General features: G+C 42.9%; 1 protein-coding gene across 1 annotated transcript in view; it reads left to right on the top strand.

Annotated features, from left to right (window-relative positions):
* rasgrf2b (Ras protein-specific guanine nucleotide-releasing factor 2b) overlaps positions 1–14,683 on the top strand; it is a 404,619-nt gene that overhangs the window by 191,839 nt on the left and 198,097 nt on the right. The window contains exons 7-8 of the mRNA XM_070867471.1: positions 8,572–8,765; positions 11,012–11,121. Coding sequence (XP_070723572.1) covers positions 8,572–8,765; positions 11,012–11,121 — 304 coding nt within the window. The remainder of the gene's footprint in view (positions 1–8,571; positions 8,766–11,011; positions 11,122–14,683) is intronic.

Below are 14,683 nucleotides of genomic sequence, written 5' to 3'. Positions count from 1 at the left end.
CCACATAAAACGTTTCCGGTTGTGTCTATATTTCACCAATTGTCCGATTACACCTGCCATTTTAATCTCTAGCTGTTCACACCGTGTGCTGTATTTTACCTTGGATTTTGTAGCATTTTCCAAAGACAGAAACTTCCAAAGTCTCTCTGTTGGCTGGCTGAATCCTTCGCAAAAAAATTTAAGCTTTAAATCATCCGAAAAATCCCATCTCAATCGCCAAATGTGATATAGTCACAGAGCACAGCACACACAGCTCCTAACATGGCAGGCAGCTCTGTCGGAAGCCTCCGGAAATCTGCCTGGTTCTGTTTATTATTAACCCTGCACTTGCAGTACACCATATGTCCACATCCACACTGTGGAGCTACAAACATTATAAGCTTCCAGACATCACACTTCACAGACATTACACATGCCAGAAACAGAACCGGGATTTTCCTCCATTGGGTTTAGTGCAATCCTGCCTGCCAACTCTTTTCTGTGCTCTGCCTAGGTGATGCTTAATACTCAGGCCATAAAGATGAAAATCTACCACCACATTTATTAAATATCACACTGCCAGTCAGAAGCGATGCTCTACACAACAGCTAGCCTTGAACAGTGAAAAGTGTAGCCTAATATAGAATTTTGTATGACTCTGTAAAGACTGTGCTCCTCAACAGTGTATCGTATTATTTATTTACAATCCATCGGCTTTTTTTCTGGCTTAAACCAAAGAAAGGTGAACATTGATACATTACATAAAACAGAAAACAAACAAAAAACATTCTGCCAGCAGTATAATGGATGAGTAAAACTAACCAGCCAGCAATGGTGCTGCCATGGAAGCAGCATATTCTTCTTTGCACAAGTATTCTGGCCCAGATCAGAAAATAAAGAACTTTCTGTTTAAATTACATGGAGTCAGTTTTACTGAGCAATCTAGGTTTCCAACAATCGTGCATAACTTGTGAGTATACATGTGAGTTATGAGAAGTAATTTTCTAGCTTTGCACTGCCCAGGAACCTCACCCACAGAGAATTCATATGAGAAACTCGGGTCGAGCTGTGCATAATTTTCTAATCATTAATTTAAATCATGGTGTAGTGTATGCTCTAATTTCCAATTTATTGTTCCAGATGGATGAAGCTACTTGTTAATAGCTCAATTTTGGAGAATTACCCCTCTGCTATATCAGTAATATACAATATAAATCCCATCTTAGTTCATCTCATCCATTATTCTTTATGGAGGTGAAATTCCTTAGCTGTTCCAGTAGACTCCTGCCTTAACTTTGGCAGAGGATCTAGATCTGGATATGGTGGGTCTTGGTCACGAGGTGAAGTTTCTGGATGGCCATCTGGGGCAGATCCTCTGCTCCTCCCTACAAAGTTATCGATGTGGGGGCCGGGGAGGGGGTAGGGATTACCTAGATCAGAAGTTCTTATACCCACTTTCCATCAGGACCTGCCGTTATATTGGCAGAGGTATGCTTGGTTTTATCAGGAGTCCCTCACCAATACCAGAAGAAAGTGGGGTCCACTTGGGGACCAGGCTGTGATCAGGGCTTGGATCCCCGAAACTGAGAGGAGGATTTTAAAAATCATATTGCATGTGAGCCCTGACACAGAGGACTGTCGGGGGCATCCACTTACCCCTTTTGGGGGCAGGGTTTGGGTGGATGGGATGGGGGGGGATGCCACACATGTGCCTCCAACCCACCAAAGGCCCGCTCTTAAGGCCCCTCTCGTTGACCCCACAAGCCTTGGTGGGGCCAGAGTCAAAAGTCACTGTCAGTCGCTATCCTTGTGTTATTGCTGGGATTGTTTCCCTGAGGAATTTCCAGGCCCATATCACTAACATTTTACAAAAGTACCTCTCCTCCTGATCTGCCACTAAAGGCCGTTAGCTTACAACCTCTCTCTCTATTGCAATTATTTGTCTATTTTTATTTTATTGATACCACTTTAATGAGTGTTGCTCTTAAATTTCCTCTCTTGTTCCAAACGCACCATTCTACACACTTCATTTTTCTTACATCTTCACTGTGTTGAAATCAAGATTTATCAGACACGATTTCTGCTGTCGATTTTCTAAGACCTGAAAACTATGGAACGACGCACATCCCTCAGTATTCCTCCTCTATAGGCTTTAAAAACACAAACCTAGGGTTGTATAACAATTATTCCACCTCAGTCCTACTATTTCCAACCTTGGTGATGCCCTGTAGTGTTCTTCACTATTTACCAGGTTTCCTCATTTTAAAAAAACACTGAATATTCAAGTAAAATGTTAACTTTTAGAAAAGTTGGCACGCACACACTCATTGATTGGTGTATTTTCTTTTAAGCTATCACTGTGACATCACTAAACAGTGAAGTGTTGGATTTTATTGTGCATAATGTGGAAATTATGATACACAACAAAGCATTAGTGAATGTTCAAATATACTGTGACAACTATTGAAATATTCATGATGTGCGTTATACACTTTAACAAAAGGTCAAGTTTACATTCTGGCTACAAATTTTGTCAAGTAGGAGTGAACCTGCACTCATTGCTAGTTACTGTGTGCTATTTCAGGCTCATTTTCGGAAGGAGTTCTTGTGAAAATGAAATGGCTAAATTTCCTGCTATCCCGTGATTTTCTGCCTATTTGTTTCAGTGGAAGGATAGTCACAGGCTGGAGAATGCAGAAGCTGACCCTATGTTCCTAAAATGACTGGGGCTGGAGAAACTGAAATTGTTCAAAGTAACAAAGGGCATCAGAGGAGTTATTTTTCTAGATGGGTAGAGACGGGTGTAATATATATAGCTCCACCTGTGGACTCCTGTGACACTGCTGTTTATAATAAAGAAGGGAACAGGTCACCTGACAGTGTGTTCTGCCAGCTTAAGGCTGTGTGTGTGTTTGTGAGTTACTGAAGATATAACAATGGCGATGAAGATGGGATAAAGCGGATAAAAAAAGCTGCAATTTTTGTTGGTGGAGGATTCAGCCAACCGACTGAGAGACTTTGAGAGCTTCTCTGTTTTTATTAACAGCTACAAATCCAAGATAAATTACAAGCACACTTGGCTGAACTGCCAGAGTCCAGATGGCCACGCCTATGAGAATAATAGGGCATTTGGGGGAGTTTCAACGCGACTGTGAAAGTTTCGGAGCATATGTGGAGTGGCTAGAAATGTTTTTCACTGCAAATAATTTCATCGAAATCCCCAATGATGAAAACCATAATCGGGTGGTGTTGGAACGACAAAGGGCTATTTTCATAACTGAAGCAGGGCCCGAGGTGTATGAAACCTTGAAAAATTTGCTTGTGCCTGTCAAGCTAAAGGACACAACTCTTAAGCAGAAACAGCACTACAGTCCTGAGCCGCTGGAAATTGCTGAAAGTTATTGTTTCAGAATACGAGATCAGTTAACTGAAGAAAATATCAGTGAGTACATTGTAGCATTAAAAAAGCTATCTATTCACTGTAATTTCAGAAACTTTCAGGACCGAGCATTGCGTGACAACTTTGTTTGTGGGATGATAAATGATGCGATCAGAAGAAAGTTATTGACAATGCCTAACTTGACTTTTGATTTAGTGTGTCAGACAGCTATATCAATGAACATAGCCAACCAATATTCCCGAGAATTTCATACTATTTCCAGTCGTCAGACAACCGAAGTGAATCGCCTGCAGGTTAAAAGTAAAGGTGGTTGGGCCCCAAGGTCTCAGAAACTGGAAATGGGAACAGAGCATTGAAGTCCTGCTATCGGTGCCTGGGACAACACATTGCTCAAAGCTGTCCATATGTGAAGGCAGAGTGCTTTGTCTGCAGGAAAACTGGGCATCTTGCAAAGGCCTGCCGACTGAAGGGTAAACCAGCTTTCAAAGCTATGAGTAGAAATCCCCAGAGACTAGATAGCATGGAAGAGAAATAACAGGATGAGGAGGTTTTCGAGCTACACATCATTAGGAGCTCAAGGTTAACTAACAGCGATTCGAAAAGTATCATAATCCACATAGATGTTGCAGGAACCAAGATACCCATGGAAATCGACACTGGTGCATCCATGAGTGTAGTACCGGAGTCGCTGTACCTCGACAAATTGCGTGATTTCCCATTGGAGAAATCCAAGATAGAGCTGCGAGGCTACTCGGGAGAGAACATTCCTGTGGTAGGTCGTATCACCGTACTGGTGAAATACAAGGATCAATTTCAGAGCTTGCCTCTATTAGTAGTGACAGGAGACAAGCCTGCCTTACGAGGAAGAAATTGGTTGGGATCACTAAAGCTGGATTGGAGTGAGATTTTTCGTGTTGAAACGAGATTTGCATCAAAGGATGGTGTCATCAAGTATTATCTGAAGGTGTTCTGTGAAACAGGCAGTCCGATCCAAGGCTTCAAGGCGAGTGTCAGGGTACAGAAGGACGCTAGATCGGTTTACCTCAAGCCACATTCCATACCATATGCACTCAAGGAGAAAGTTGAGCAAGAACTCAAAAGACTAGAGACCGAGAACATTATTTCTAAGATAGATCTATGTAATTGGGCTACAATCATTGTTGTTGTACCTAAGTCCGATGGTAGGGTAAGATTGTGTGGTGATTATAAAGTAACTGTAAACCAAGTTCTAGAGGGTAATGTCCCCAATACATTGCCGAATATAGAAGATTTGTTCGCAACACTGACAGGTGGTCAGAAGTTCTCAAAACTGGATCTTATGAATGCCTACTTACAGCTTGAACTAGATGAGGAGGCCAAGTCATGCTTGACTATAAATACTTATCTAGGCCTATATCAATTTAATAGGCTACCGTTTGGAGTGTCTTCTGCCTCTGCCATGTTCCAAGGTTTTGCAAGGCATTGAAGGGGTAGTATGTTATTTGGATGACATATTAATTTCAGCACCAAATAGGCAAATTCATAATAACATATTGAATGAAGTCCTCAAACGGCTAGAGAAGCACAGAGTACAAGTGTCTGCTCGTAAGTGTGAGTTATTTAAAAACTCAGTGGAGTACTTAGGGTAGAGAGTAGACAAAGATGGTTTACATCCAACCATGGGAAAGCTGGATGCAATCAGAAATGCACCCACTCCCAAGAATGTCACTGAACTTCGATCATTTTTGGGTCTTTTGAACTCTTATGGGAAGCTCCTACCAAATTTGGCAACAGTGTTACATCCACTAAATTAACTATTGAAAAAACAGGTCCATTGGAAGTGGTCAGAAGAATGCGATACAGTATTCAAGGAGTGTAAAAGCAAATTGGTAGAGAGCATATGTTAGTTCACTATGACATATCTAAGGAGATCAAGCTAGCATGTGATTCCTCTCTATATGGAGTTGGGGCAGTGATCTCTCATGTATTACGTAGTGGGGAGGAGAGACCAATTGCTTTTGTTTCACGCACTCTCAATGCCAGTGAGCGTAATTATGCGCAAATCGAAAGGGAAGCTTTGGCATTAGTTTTTGGGGTCACGAAGTTCCACAAATACTTGTATGGTCAGAAGTTTACTCTCGTTACTGACCATAAATGCCTGACAACAATCCTCCATCCAAAGTCCCCAGTTCTAACATTAACTGCAACCCGACTGCAGAAATGGGCTTTGATTTTGTCAGCATATACATATGATATTGAATACAGATGATCAGCTGATCATAGTAATGTTGATGCTATATCTAGATTGCTTTCCCCATCACAAGTTACACCCTATAGGGAAGAAGTGTTTTATTTTTCATACATTAATGAAATGCCAGTCACAGCTGAAGAGATTGGTAGAGCAACCAAATGTGACCCAGTTATGTCAAAGGTGTATAATTATATTGTAAATGGCTGGCCAAACCAGGTAACAGACAAAGATATTCATCCATTCTTCATTCGTGGAATGAATTATCAATCGGTTAAAAATTGTATCATGTGGGGTGCAAGAGTGGTTATACCAAATAAATTCAGGTCCAAATTATTAGGAGACCTCCATGACCAGCACTTGGGAATGTGTTTGACCAAGAGTTTTGCACGCAGTTATTTATGGTGGCCAGGTCTTGATAAAGATATAGAGTACGTCGTGACTCAGTGTATGACATGTCAATCGGTAAGCAAGAAACCACCATCAGTACCATTACAGCCATGGAAATGGCCTTCCAGGGTGTGGCAAAGGCTACATATTGATTTTGCTGAGCTAGAAGGACAACAATTGTTAATTGTGATTGATTGCCATTCGAAGTGGGTCGAGGTGTTTCCAATGTGGAAAATCACAAATAAAACATTAGACATTTTACGAAGATTATTTTCTTAATTTGGCCTCGCAGAAGAAATTGTTTATGAAAATAGACCACAATTTCATTCAGAAGAACTTGCACAGTTCACAAGCAAAAATGGTGTGAAATATACCAAGGTTCCACCATACCACCCTGCTTCAAATGGTGCAGCAGAGCGCACTGTACAAATTGTAAAGCGTGCTCTCATCAAACAAATGTTAGATCCAAATCCAAAGAAATGACAGTTGTCACTGGACCACAAACTGGCTAATTACATATCGTAATACGCCTCATACAACTACTGGTAGAACACCAGCAGAGTTGTTTCTCAAATGACAGCCACGAACCAGATTTTCGTTGTTAAAACCAAACTTGGCACAGTCTGTAGAAGAGAAACAATTAAGAGAGAAAGAGAATCATGATAGAGATAGAGTAAATGAGAGAAGTGTGAAATTAAATCAGAAGGTGAGAGTGAAGAACCATCACCATAAATGGTTAAAGTGGTTACAAGGAAGAGTGGTGAAGATATGTGATCCTTGCACATATTTGGTCAAGATGTTTGATCATGGACAGGTTAAGTTTGTTCACATTGATCATATTTTACCTACAGTCATGAAAGTAGTTGAAGGTGGGAAAGATTCAATAATTTCTGACTCATCAGATAGTTTTGATACACCAGTCGCAAATCCTAAATCCAACGTACTGGAAACAAATCCAAGAGAAAGTCAGAATTTAAGTCCGAGTCCGAGTCAGGCAGACAAACAGTCTGAAGTTAGAGAGAGTTCAAATGGAAATCAAGGGCATCCCTCGGAGGAAAACTTTCCTCAGGATCAGCCTCGAATGAGTTTAAATTCGACACCATGTTTGGAAGGTTCTGCTCGAGAACGAAGGTATCCTCTTTGAAACAGAAAACAAGTAGTTAAGCTTGATTTGTAAATAGAGCAAAATAACTCTATCTTTTGTTATGTATAACCATGCAATTTATGTATGATGATTATTTTGTTATAATTACTTCTTCATTAAGGAGGGAGAAGTGTAATATATATAGCGACACCTGTGGACTCCTGTGGCACTGCAGCCAGTGCTGTTTATAATAAAGAAGGGAACAGGTCACCGGACAGACCTCCAGTTTGTTCTGCCATCTTAAGGGTGTGTGTGCATTTGTGAGTTACTGACGATATAACACTGGGCAGGTGGGGCCTCGTGGGGGTGGATTGGAGGCCTCGGGATGGATGTCCGATCGTGGTGGGTGGGTTAGGTAGAGACGTTGGATCTAAGAGGTATGTGTAAAGGCAGTTACCTCCTGAATCCAGCAGTCCTCGCCTTACTTTACCTGGTGGATGCTCCAAGGCCTGAGAAACCCGACCAGCCACAGTTAAATTTGCATTGGTGGTTAAATCATAGAATCATAGAAATTTACGGCACAGAAGGAGGTCATTCAGCCCATCATGTCTGTGCTGGTATGCCAGCCACCTCATTATAATATTTAAATGGACGACCTGCCTCCTAGGAGTGGGTTGATTGCCCGCCCCCACTCCTGTCTCCGTTAAAACCAGAAGTGGGAGGGCGGGAGGCAGGTTGGAGTCGGGATTCAGTTTTATAACATTTTAACCTCCCACTCGACCCCAACTTACCTGTTTTAGTAGTTAAACCCCCCCCTCAATGTCTGAAAAACATACTTGGAAAAAACACCATTTGGATACAGTTCCAGCAGGCAGGCTGTAGTCCAAATGATTCTGTATTCAGTATTTTGGGGGGCAGAATTGAAGGGGGGGGGGGGGGAAACAAATCTAGGGAGGGAAGAGAGAAAGAGTGAATAGGTCATTTTAACCCTTTTTTAAAGTTTGTCAGTACAATATGATACAGAATTCTTTTTGAAGCACTCCCAAATAAATGTTAGCCATTTTCAGATGATTAAGAGTTAATATTACATATTTGTAGCTTTACACAAAGTCACAACATTCTTTTAGGCAGTATTTATGACATCCTGGTTGCTGATTCGAAGCGGTGGTGTTAATCAGGCACCGCCAATCCATTTCCGTTCTAACAAAAAACCTGTGAGATTCTTCGAAAGAACAAAATGACAGCAGGCTGTAGTTTAGCTGAAAACAGAACAGCTTAGGAAATCACATCTCAACGAGGCATTTCAGATGGACTATGAATCTTCAAGATGTAAGTAAGTATTCTCTCGTTGTTACAGAGATAGGAGATATTAAGATTGTGCAGATCATATTGTTTCCATGGATACCAAATAATTGTGTTCCTGCAGTTACCATTAAAGTTGTGTGAAACAGCTGCTCTGATTAAATTTAATGACTTTGTTTCCTTTTCCAGCGGACTTATTTGACATTTTGTTACCTATGCTGAATATTTACCAAGAGTTTGTCAGGAACCACCAGTACAGTCTGCAGGTATTAGCAAACTGTAAGCAAAACAGGGATTTCGACAAGCTGCTGAAACAGTATGAATCAAACCCAGCATGTGAGGGGCGGATGTTGGAGACCTTTCTTACATATCCCATGTTTCAGGTAAAGTTCGACTCCGCAGTTAAACATTCAGTGTAACCTATCAGTTACACAGGCATAGCCATGTCAGATGTCAGGTATAGACTTCTGGATTTCAGAGGCTCCACGAGGAGGCCATTGTTGTGTAACCAAAATTTGGACGAATTAATGACATGCAAGTCTTTTGACTGATGGGTTTCCTATGATGATGATGCCTCATTAGAATCTTGCCTATTGTGATGCAGTAAGTAAAGGCCGAAGAAATGTTGTTTTTGTTTCTATTAGGTAAATTATTCTTAATTATTTATTATTACTCTAGAAACCCAACTTCCCAATGTTCTGACATTGGCCTGAAAGTACTCTGTACGAAGATTAGTGTATGAGCACTTAACAGATAGCTATCAAATTCCTTCCCTCACTATTTTACTAGAAGCATGACCCATTTACAATAAATGGATTGAAAGAAATCTGATATGAAAATATCAAGCATTTGTATGCAAATTTTTGCACACAATAAGGGTAACTTTCACAACTGGGTGGCAATCTAGCGACGTTTAGATCGCCCGTCCATTCTAGAACACGTCCAAATTTCATCCCATTGATTCCAAAATCAAGCGGGTTCTACAAAGGACGGCCAATCCACTTTGTCAGATTACTCACCAGGCGGTGAAGGTGAAAATTACCCCCTAGTAATTTCATGACCAATATCTTTCACAAGGAATTATAACCAGAGTATCTGACGCATTTATTCTCTTGAGTGTTTGACTGCTATACAACTCAGTAGCCTGGATTCTGTAGTGTGTGGTTACATTACTGTCCTGTTTTTCTTTGGGGTTACTTGGCCATTGTGCACTTGACACCCACACTGACAGCAATGTTTTAGAACCCATGGGGGCAAAATATCTCGGTCGGAGAAGTTTGGCGGTGATACTCACTCACCCCCAACTTTGTTTTTAACCTTAGTGTTGCTAAAGCAAATGTAAAAGGAATGACCCATATCACTGATTCTCAATTTTTTTCCCTCCATTTTAATGGCTGGAGTTGTGTTTTAAATGGACAGAACTTCAAAGATATGGGCCAAAAAATTCCTGTAACCAATCAACAAATGGCACCCGCCATTTGTTAGGCATGCTACTTGATCTCCATGATATTCTGCATGACAAGTTACTGAAATTGTGAGATGGAAATGTCGCAGTGCCCTCTACAGGGTGTCTGGGATCTGAGTGACTTGTGCAAGAATCTGTGCATCTCCTCAACCAATCAGATTGAGGTACAGTGCAATGTCTGAATAAGGAAGTGTAATTTAGAGTGGGTGAATTCAATGTCAAATCAATTACAGAACGAGAAATAAAGAGAGGGAAAGAAAGATTGGATAAAGAGAGAGCGGAAAAAGGAACAGAAAGAAAAAGTTAAAACAATTGCATTTTAAATAAATCCCCAACAATGAAAATCTGAAGGAATGAGATTCTACACTTGTAATAGTTAATTTTCAGTACCAGAGAGGTTGACTGGCAGTAATTAACACTGATCATATTGTTAAAAGGATACTTAAACATGAACTGACTTGACTTAACTTTCTGTGGCGAGTTTACTTTCTATCTATAATGCAAATACAGCAACTTCACGCCACTCAATGCATTTGAATGAGGAGCCAGACAATGAGATGCCGTTTTTGCAAAGCTGTCGGCAGAATGGCGGAGTGCCTACTTTTCAATTGCCGCATTTAATCGTGCAGCTGCTCTCTCTTGAGCCACTTGCGCTTAAATAACAGAGAGCGCTATTAGCCTTGTGTTATTTTGATAGTAATTTTTTGGGCCATGATTTTATAGCTGTCTCTATGGGTCTATAAACAATATTTGACATTTTTATTTTCATCCCACCATTTAGCTCTGCGCTGAATGTACTTTCCTCCCATTGCAGTTGGTTATCACCACGCCAGGAGGGAGCATGCCCGAGTATCTCTGAAGGAAATTCTAAATCTGAAAATTACAAACTAATGGCATTTACAACAGTGCTAAACATCGGTATTACAGCAAGCAATTTGGTACTATTCAGATCAACTCAGAAACCAGTATTTACACTGCCTCTGGGACTTAGGATGCTCAGACAACAAATTGTGTTGCAGGCAACAAGTGTAGAAATTCATGGGATTTTGTCACAGAAGTCCATGATGCCTGCCCACAGCAGAATCTACCCATGTGTGTTTTTAAGAATGATGTTTTATTTTCTTTCTCACCAACTTTATGTCTTTTCCTGTTGTACAATTCTAGATCCCCCGTTATATAATAACACTCCATGAGCTCCTGGCACACACACCACATGAACACGTGGAAAGAAAAAGCCTGGAATTTGCAAAATCGAAACTGGAAAATCTTTCGAGGTAAGTCGGTATTTGCATGTTTTAAAAACTGCATTTGGTAGACACATACCATCCTTTTTCCAGACGAAACACTTCACAAAATGTGCCCAACTAATTTGATTAGTGAGCTCTGGGGTGGGACTGGTGCTCAACTAACAATCCGGCTCACAGTGGGTTGAGGAAATCTCAGAGATGCAGTGATCGTGACCATCTTTAAAAAAGGGGACAAGTCCTACTGCGGGAACTACAGAGGAATCCCCCTGTTACCAGCCACTGGGAAAGTTGTCACTAGAGTCCTCCTCAACCGTCTTCTCCCTGTGGCTGAGGAGCTCCTCCCAGGGTCACCGTGCGGATTTCGTCACCTACGAGGCACAACGGACATGATTTTTACAGCGCAACAGCCTCAGGAAAAATGCAGGGAACAGCGGCAGCTCTTTCACACTGTCAACCGCGAGGGTCTATGGAGCATCGTCCTCCGTTGCTGATGCCCCCAAAAGTTCGTCACCATCCTTTGCCTGCTCCACGACGACATACAGGCTGTGATCTCTACCAATGGATCCATTACAGACCCAATCCACGTCCGGACCGGGGTCAAATAGGACTGCGTCATTGCCCCAACCCTCTTCTCAATCTTCCTCGCTGCCATGCTCCATCTCACAGTCAACAAGCTCCCTGCTGAAGTAGAACTAAACTACAGAATCAGTGGGAACCTGTTCAACCTTTGTTGTCTCCAGGCCAGGTCTAAGACCACCCCAACCTCTGTCGTCGAGCACATGCAGAACTCCAAGTCATAGTCAACGTATTTACTGAGGCGTACGAAAGCATGGGCCTTACACTAAACATCCGTAAGACAAAGGTCCTCCACCAGCTTGTCCTCGCTGCACAGCACTGCCCTCCAGTCATCAAGATCCACCGCGCAGCCCTGGACAATGTGGGACCATTTCCCATACCTCGGGAGCCTCTTAACAACAAGAGCAGACATTGACGACGAGATTCAGCACCGCCTCCAGTGCACCAGTGCAGCCTTCGGCCGCCTGAGGAAAAGAGTGTTTGAAGACCAGGCCCTCAAATCTGCCACCAAACTCATGGTCTACAGGGCTGTAATAATAACCGCCCTACTGTATGGCTCAGAGACATGGACCATGTACAGCAAACACCTCAAGTCGCTGGAGAAATACCACCAACGATGGCTCCGCAAGATCTTGAAAATCCCCTGGGAGGACAGACGCACCAACGTTAGCGTCCTTGACCAGGCCAACATCCCCAGCATTGAAGCACTGACTACACTCTCTCAGCTCCGCTGGGCAGGCCACATTGTTCGCATGCCGGACATGAGACTTCCAAAGCAAGCGCTCTACTTGGAACTCCTTCACGGCAAACGAGCCAAAGGTGGGCAAAGGAAACGTTACAAGGACACCCTCAAAGCCTCCCAGATAAAGTGCAACATCCCCACTGACACCTGGTACTCCCTGGCCAAAGACCGCCCTAAGTGGAGGAAATCCATCCGGGAGGGCACTGAGCGCCTCGAGTCTTATCGCCGAGAGCGTGCAGAAATCAAGCGCAGGCAGCGGAAAGAGCATGCGACAAACCAGTCCCACCCACCCCTTCCCTCAACGACTCTCTGTCCCACCTGTGATAGGGACTGTGGTTCTCGTATTGGACTGTTCAGTCACCTAAGGACTCATTTTTAGAGCGGAAGCAAGTCTTCCTCGATTCTGAGGGACTGACTATGATGATGATGATGATGATCACAGTGGGTCAAATTCAATTTTGGTGGAGGTGCAAAATAAGCATTGGTGGATTGGCTGCCTGTTACACCACCCCCCACCCCCCCCCCCCAACACAACCCCCACTCTCCACCCCGCCACACAATTTTCTTTCTGTTGAATTTAATGGAAAGGAAAAGTCAGCGGGTTACATAATAGGTGGTCGATCTGCTACCGCCCATTCTGTGTCCCTATTGTAGTTGAATTTTACCTCCACTGTATCCCCACAGGCATTACTGGTGAAACCGTTGGTGCTCATTAATTATTCCAGTGTGCTCATTACTTATTCTACTGTTCTCGCGAATTAACCCAGTGAGCTCGTTAATTATTCGAGTGCACTCATTAATTATTCCATTGTGCTCATTAATTATTCCGGCGTGTTTGTTAATTATTCTGAAGAGCGAGGCCCCGGAGGTAGGGTGAGAGCTCACACACTGGGAGCTGGGGTTACCTACGCTGGTAGAGGCAGTTAAAAGGCTGCAGCAGGAATGGGTAAATTGCTTATGTTTTTCTTCTCCCTTCTTCCTGTAGTGACAGAGTAACCTTCAGAATTAGAAATAGAAACCCTGCTGGCCCTTGCATTTCCATGATATAATGCCAGAAGTGACGGGGGACAGAAAATATGACTGCCCCTATATGGGTGGGAGCATTGTAATAATCCACAAATGAGTACAGCATCTGATGTATTTCCCTCATTTGAGCCATAGCAACGCTAGATGCAAGCGATTGATTGCATAGTCTTTGATACCACATTGAAAAATATTTGAAATGCTTTATCAGATTGATAGCAGCAGTGCCAGTGCTGCCAGAAACACTATACTGCAGCAGGCCTGCGCAACATTCTGTAGCTCTATGTCAAGCGGAAGGTCAGAGAGCTCCCCAAAATGACGCAATTATCCAAGAGCCAAAAATTGGCTGAGGTTTGTGGAAAATAGAGCTGTCACCACACAAATTGGCCAGAATCTTCCCAGCCCTGCGAGTGCGGGTTAGGAGACGGGCCCGCTGTTAAAATGGCCCTGATCGACAGCGGGTTGGGAATCCCGCTCTCAATACGCCTCCGTGTCGGTTTCTCAACTGTTGGACCTGACATCAAGCGGCAGGCCAGTTAATTAAGGTAGTTAACAGGTAGTTGAATGCTACTTAAGAGGATTAAAAGCAGGCACTTACAATTTTACCAACCTTTTGGTGAGTTTGTCGTCCCTTGGGGAACACGCCAGGTGAGTGTCGGGTTCTCAGTGACTCTCCGATACTTTGCCTAGTTGACAGATGCAAAAGTGGTACAAAAGCCATGGAATTTCACAGCTGTTCACTTTCCAATGTCAGAAGCTGAAGCCTTCAGGTTTTGGAAGAAACTTTTGAGCTGTATGTAGTTTGGAAGTGTTTGCAGTGAACTCTCTATTCACTGTCACCTCCTTAGAGCAACCTCTCTCACCATTGACAGATCGCGTCTGTTATCTCAACCTCACCTGCCATCTATTCCAGCTGCATCGGTGCCCTTGAAAAAACCTCACATTGGTCCTCAGAATCCCACCACAATCAGCCCCAACACCAACATCACTAAACACACTAGCATCACCAACAACTCCAACCTTCTCCGCAATCACCTGATGCTGCACAGGGCGCAGGGCATCAGCACCCGACCATATTGCTGCCCGGGAGGCCAAGGATGGCCTCACCATGGCTACATTGTCTTCACTTCACATTGTACACTCTGACTGCCACATGATGCGTGTTGGTGTAAAAAGAAGACTTCTCTTCTTCAAGGTGGGTTCCCTGAAATAAGGATTCAAAACCAGCCTATATAGTGACCATGGAAT

Source organism: Pristiophorus japonicus, chromosome 1 (assembly GCF_044704955.1).
Source record: "Pristiophorus japonicus isolate sPriJap1 chromosome 1, sPriJap1.hap1, whole genome shotgun sequence".
NCBI lineage: Eukaryota > Metazoa > Chordata > Chondrichthyes > Pristiophoridae > Pristiophorus > Pristiophorus japonicus.
This window is presented reverse-complemented; position numbering and strand designations above follow the sequence as displayed.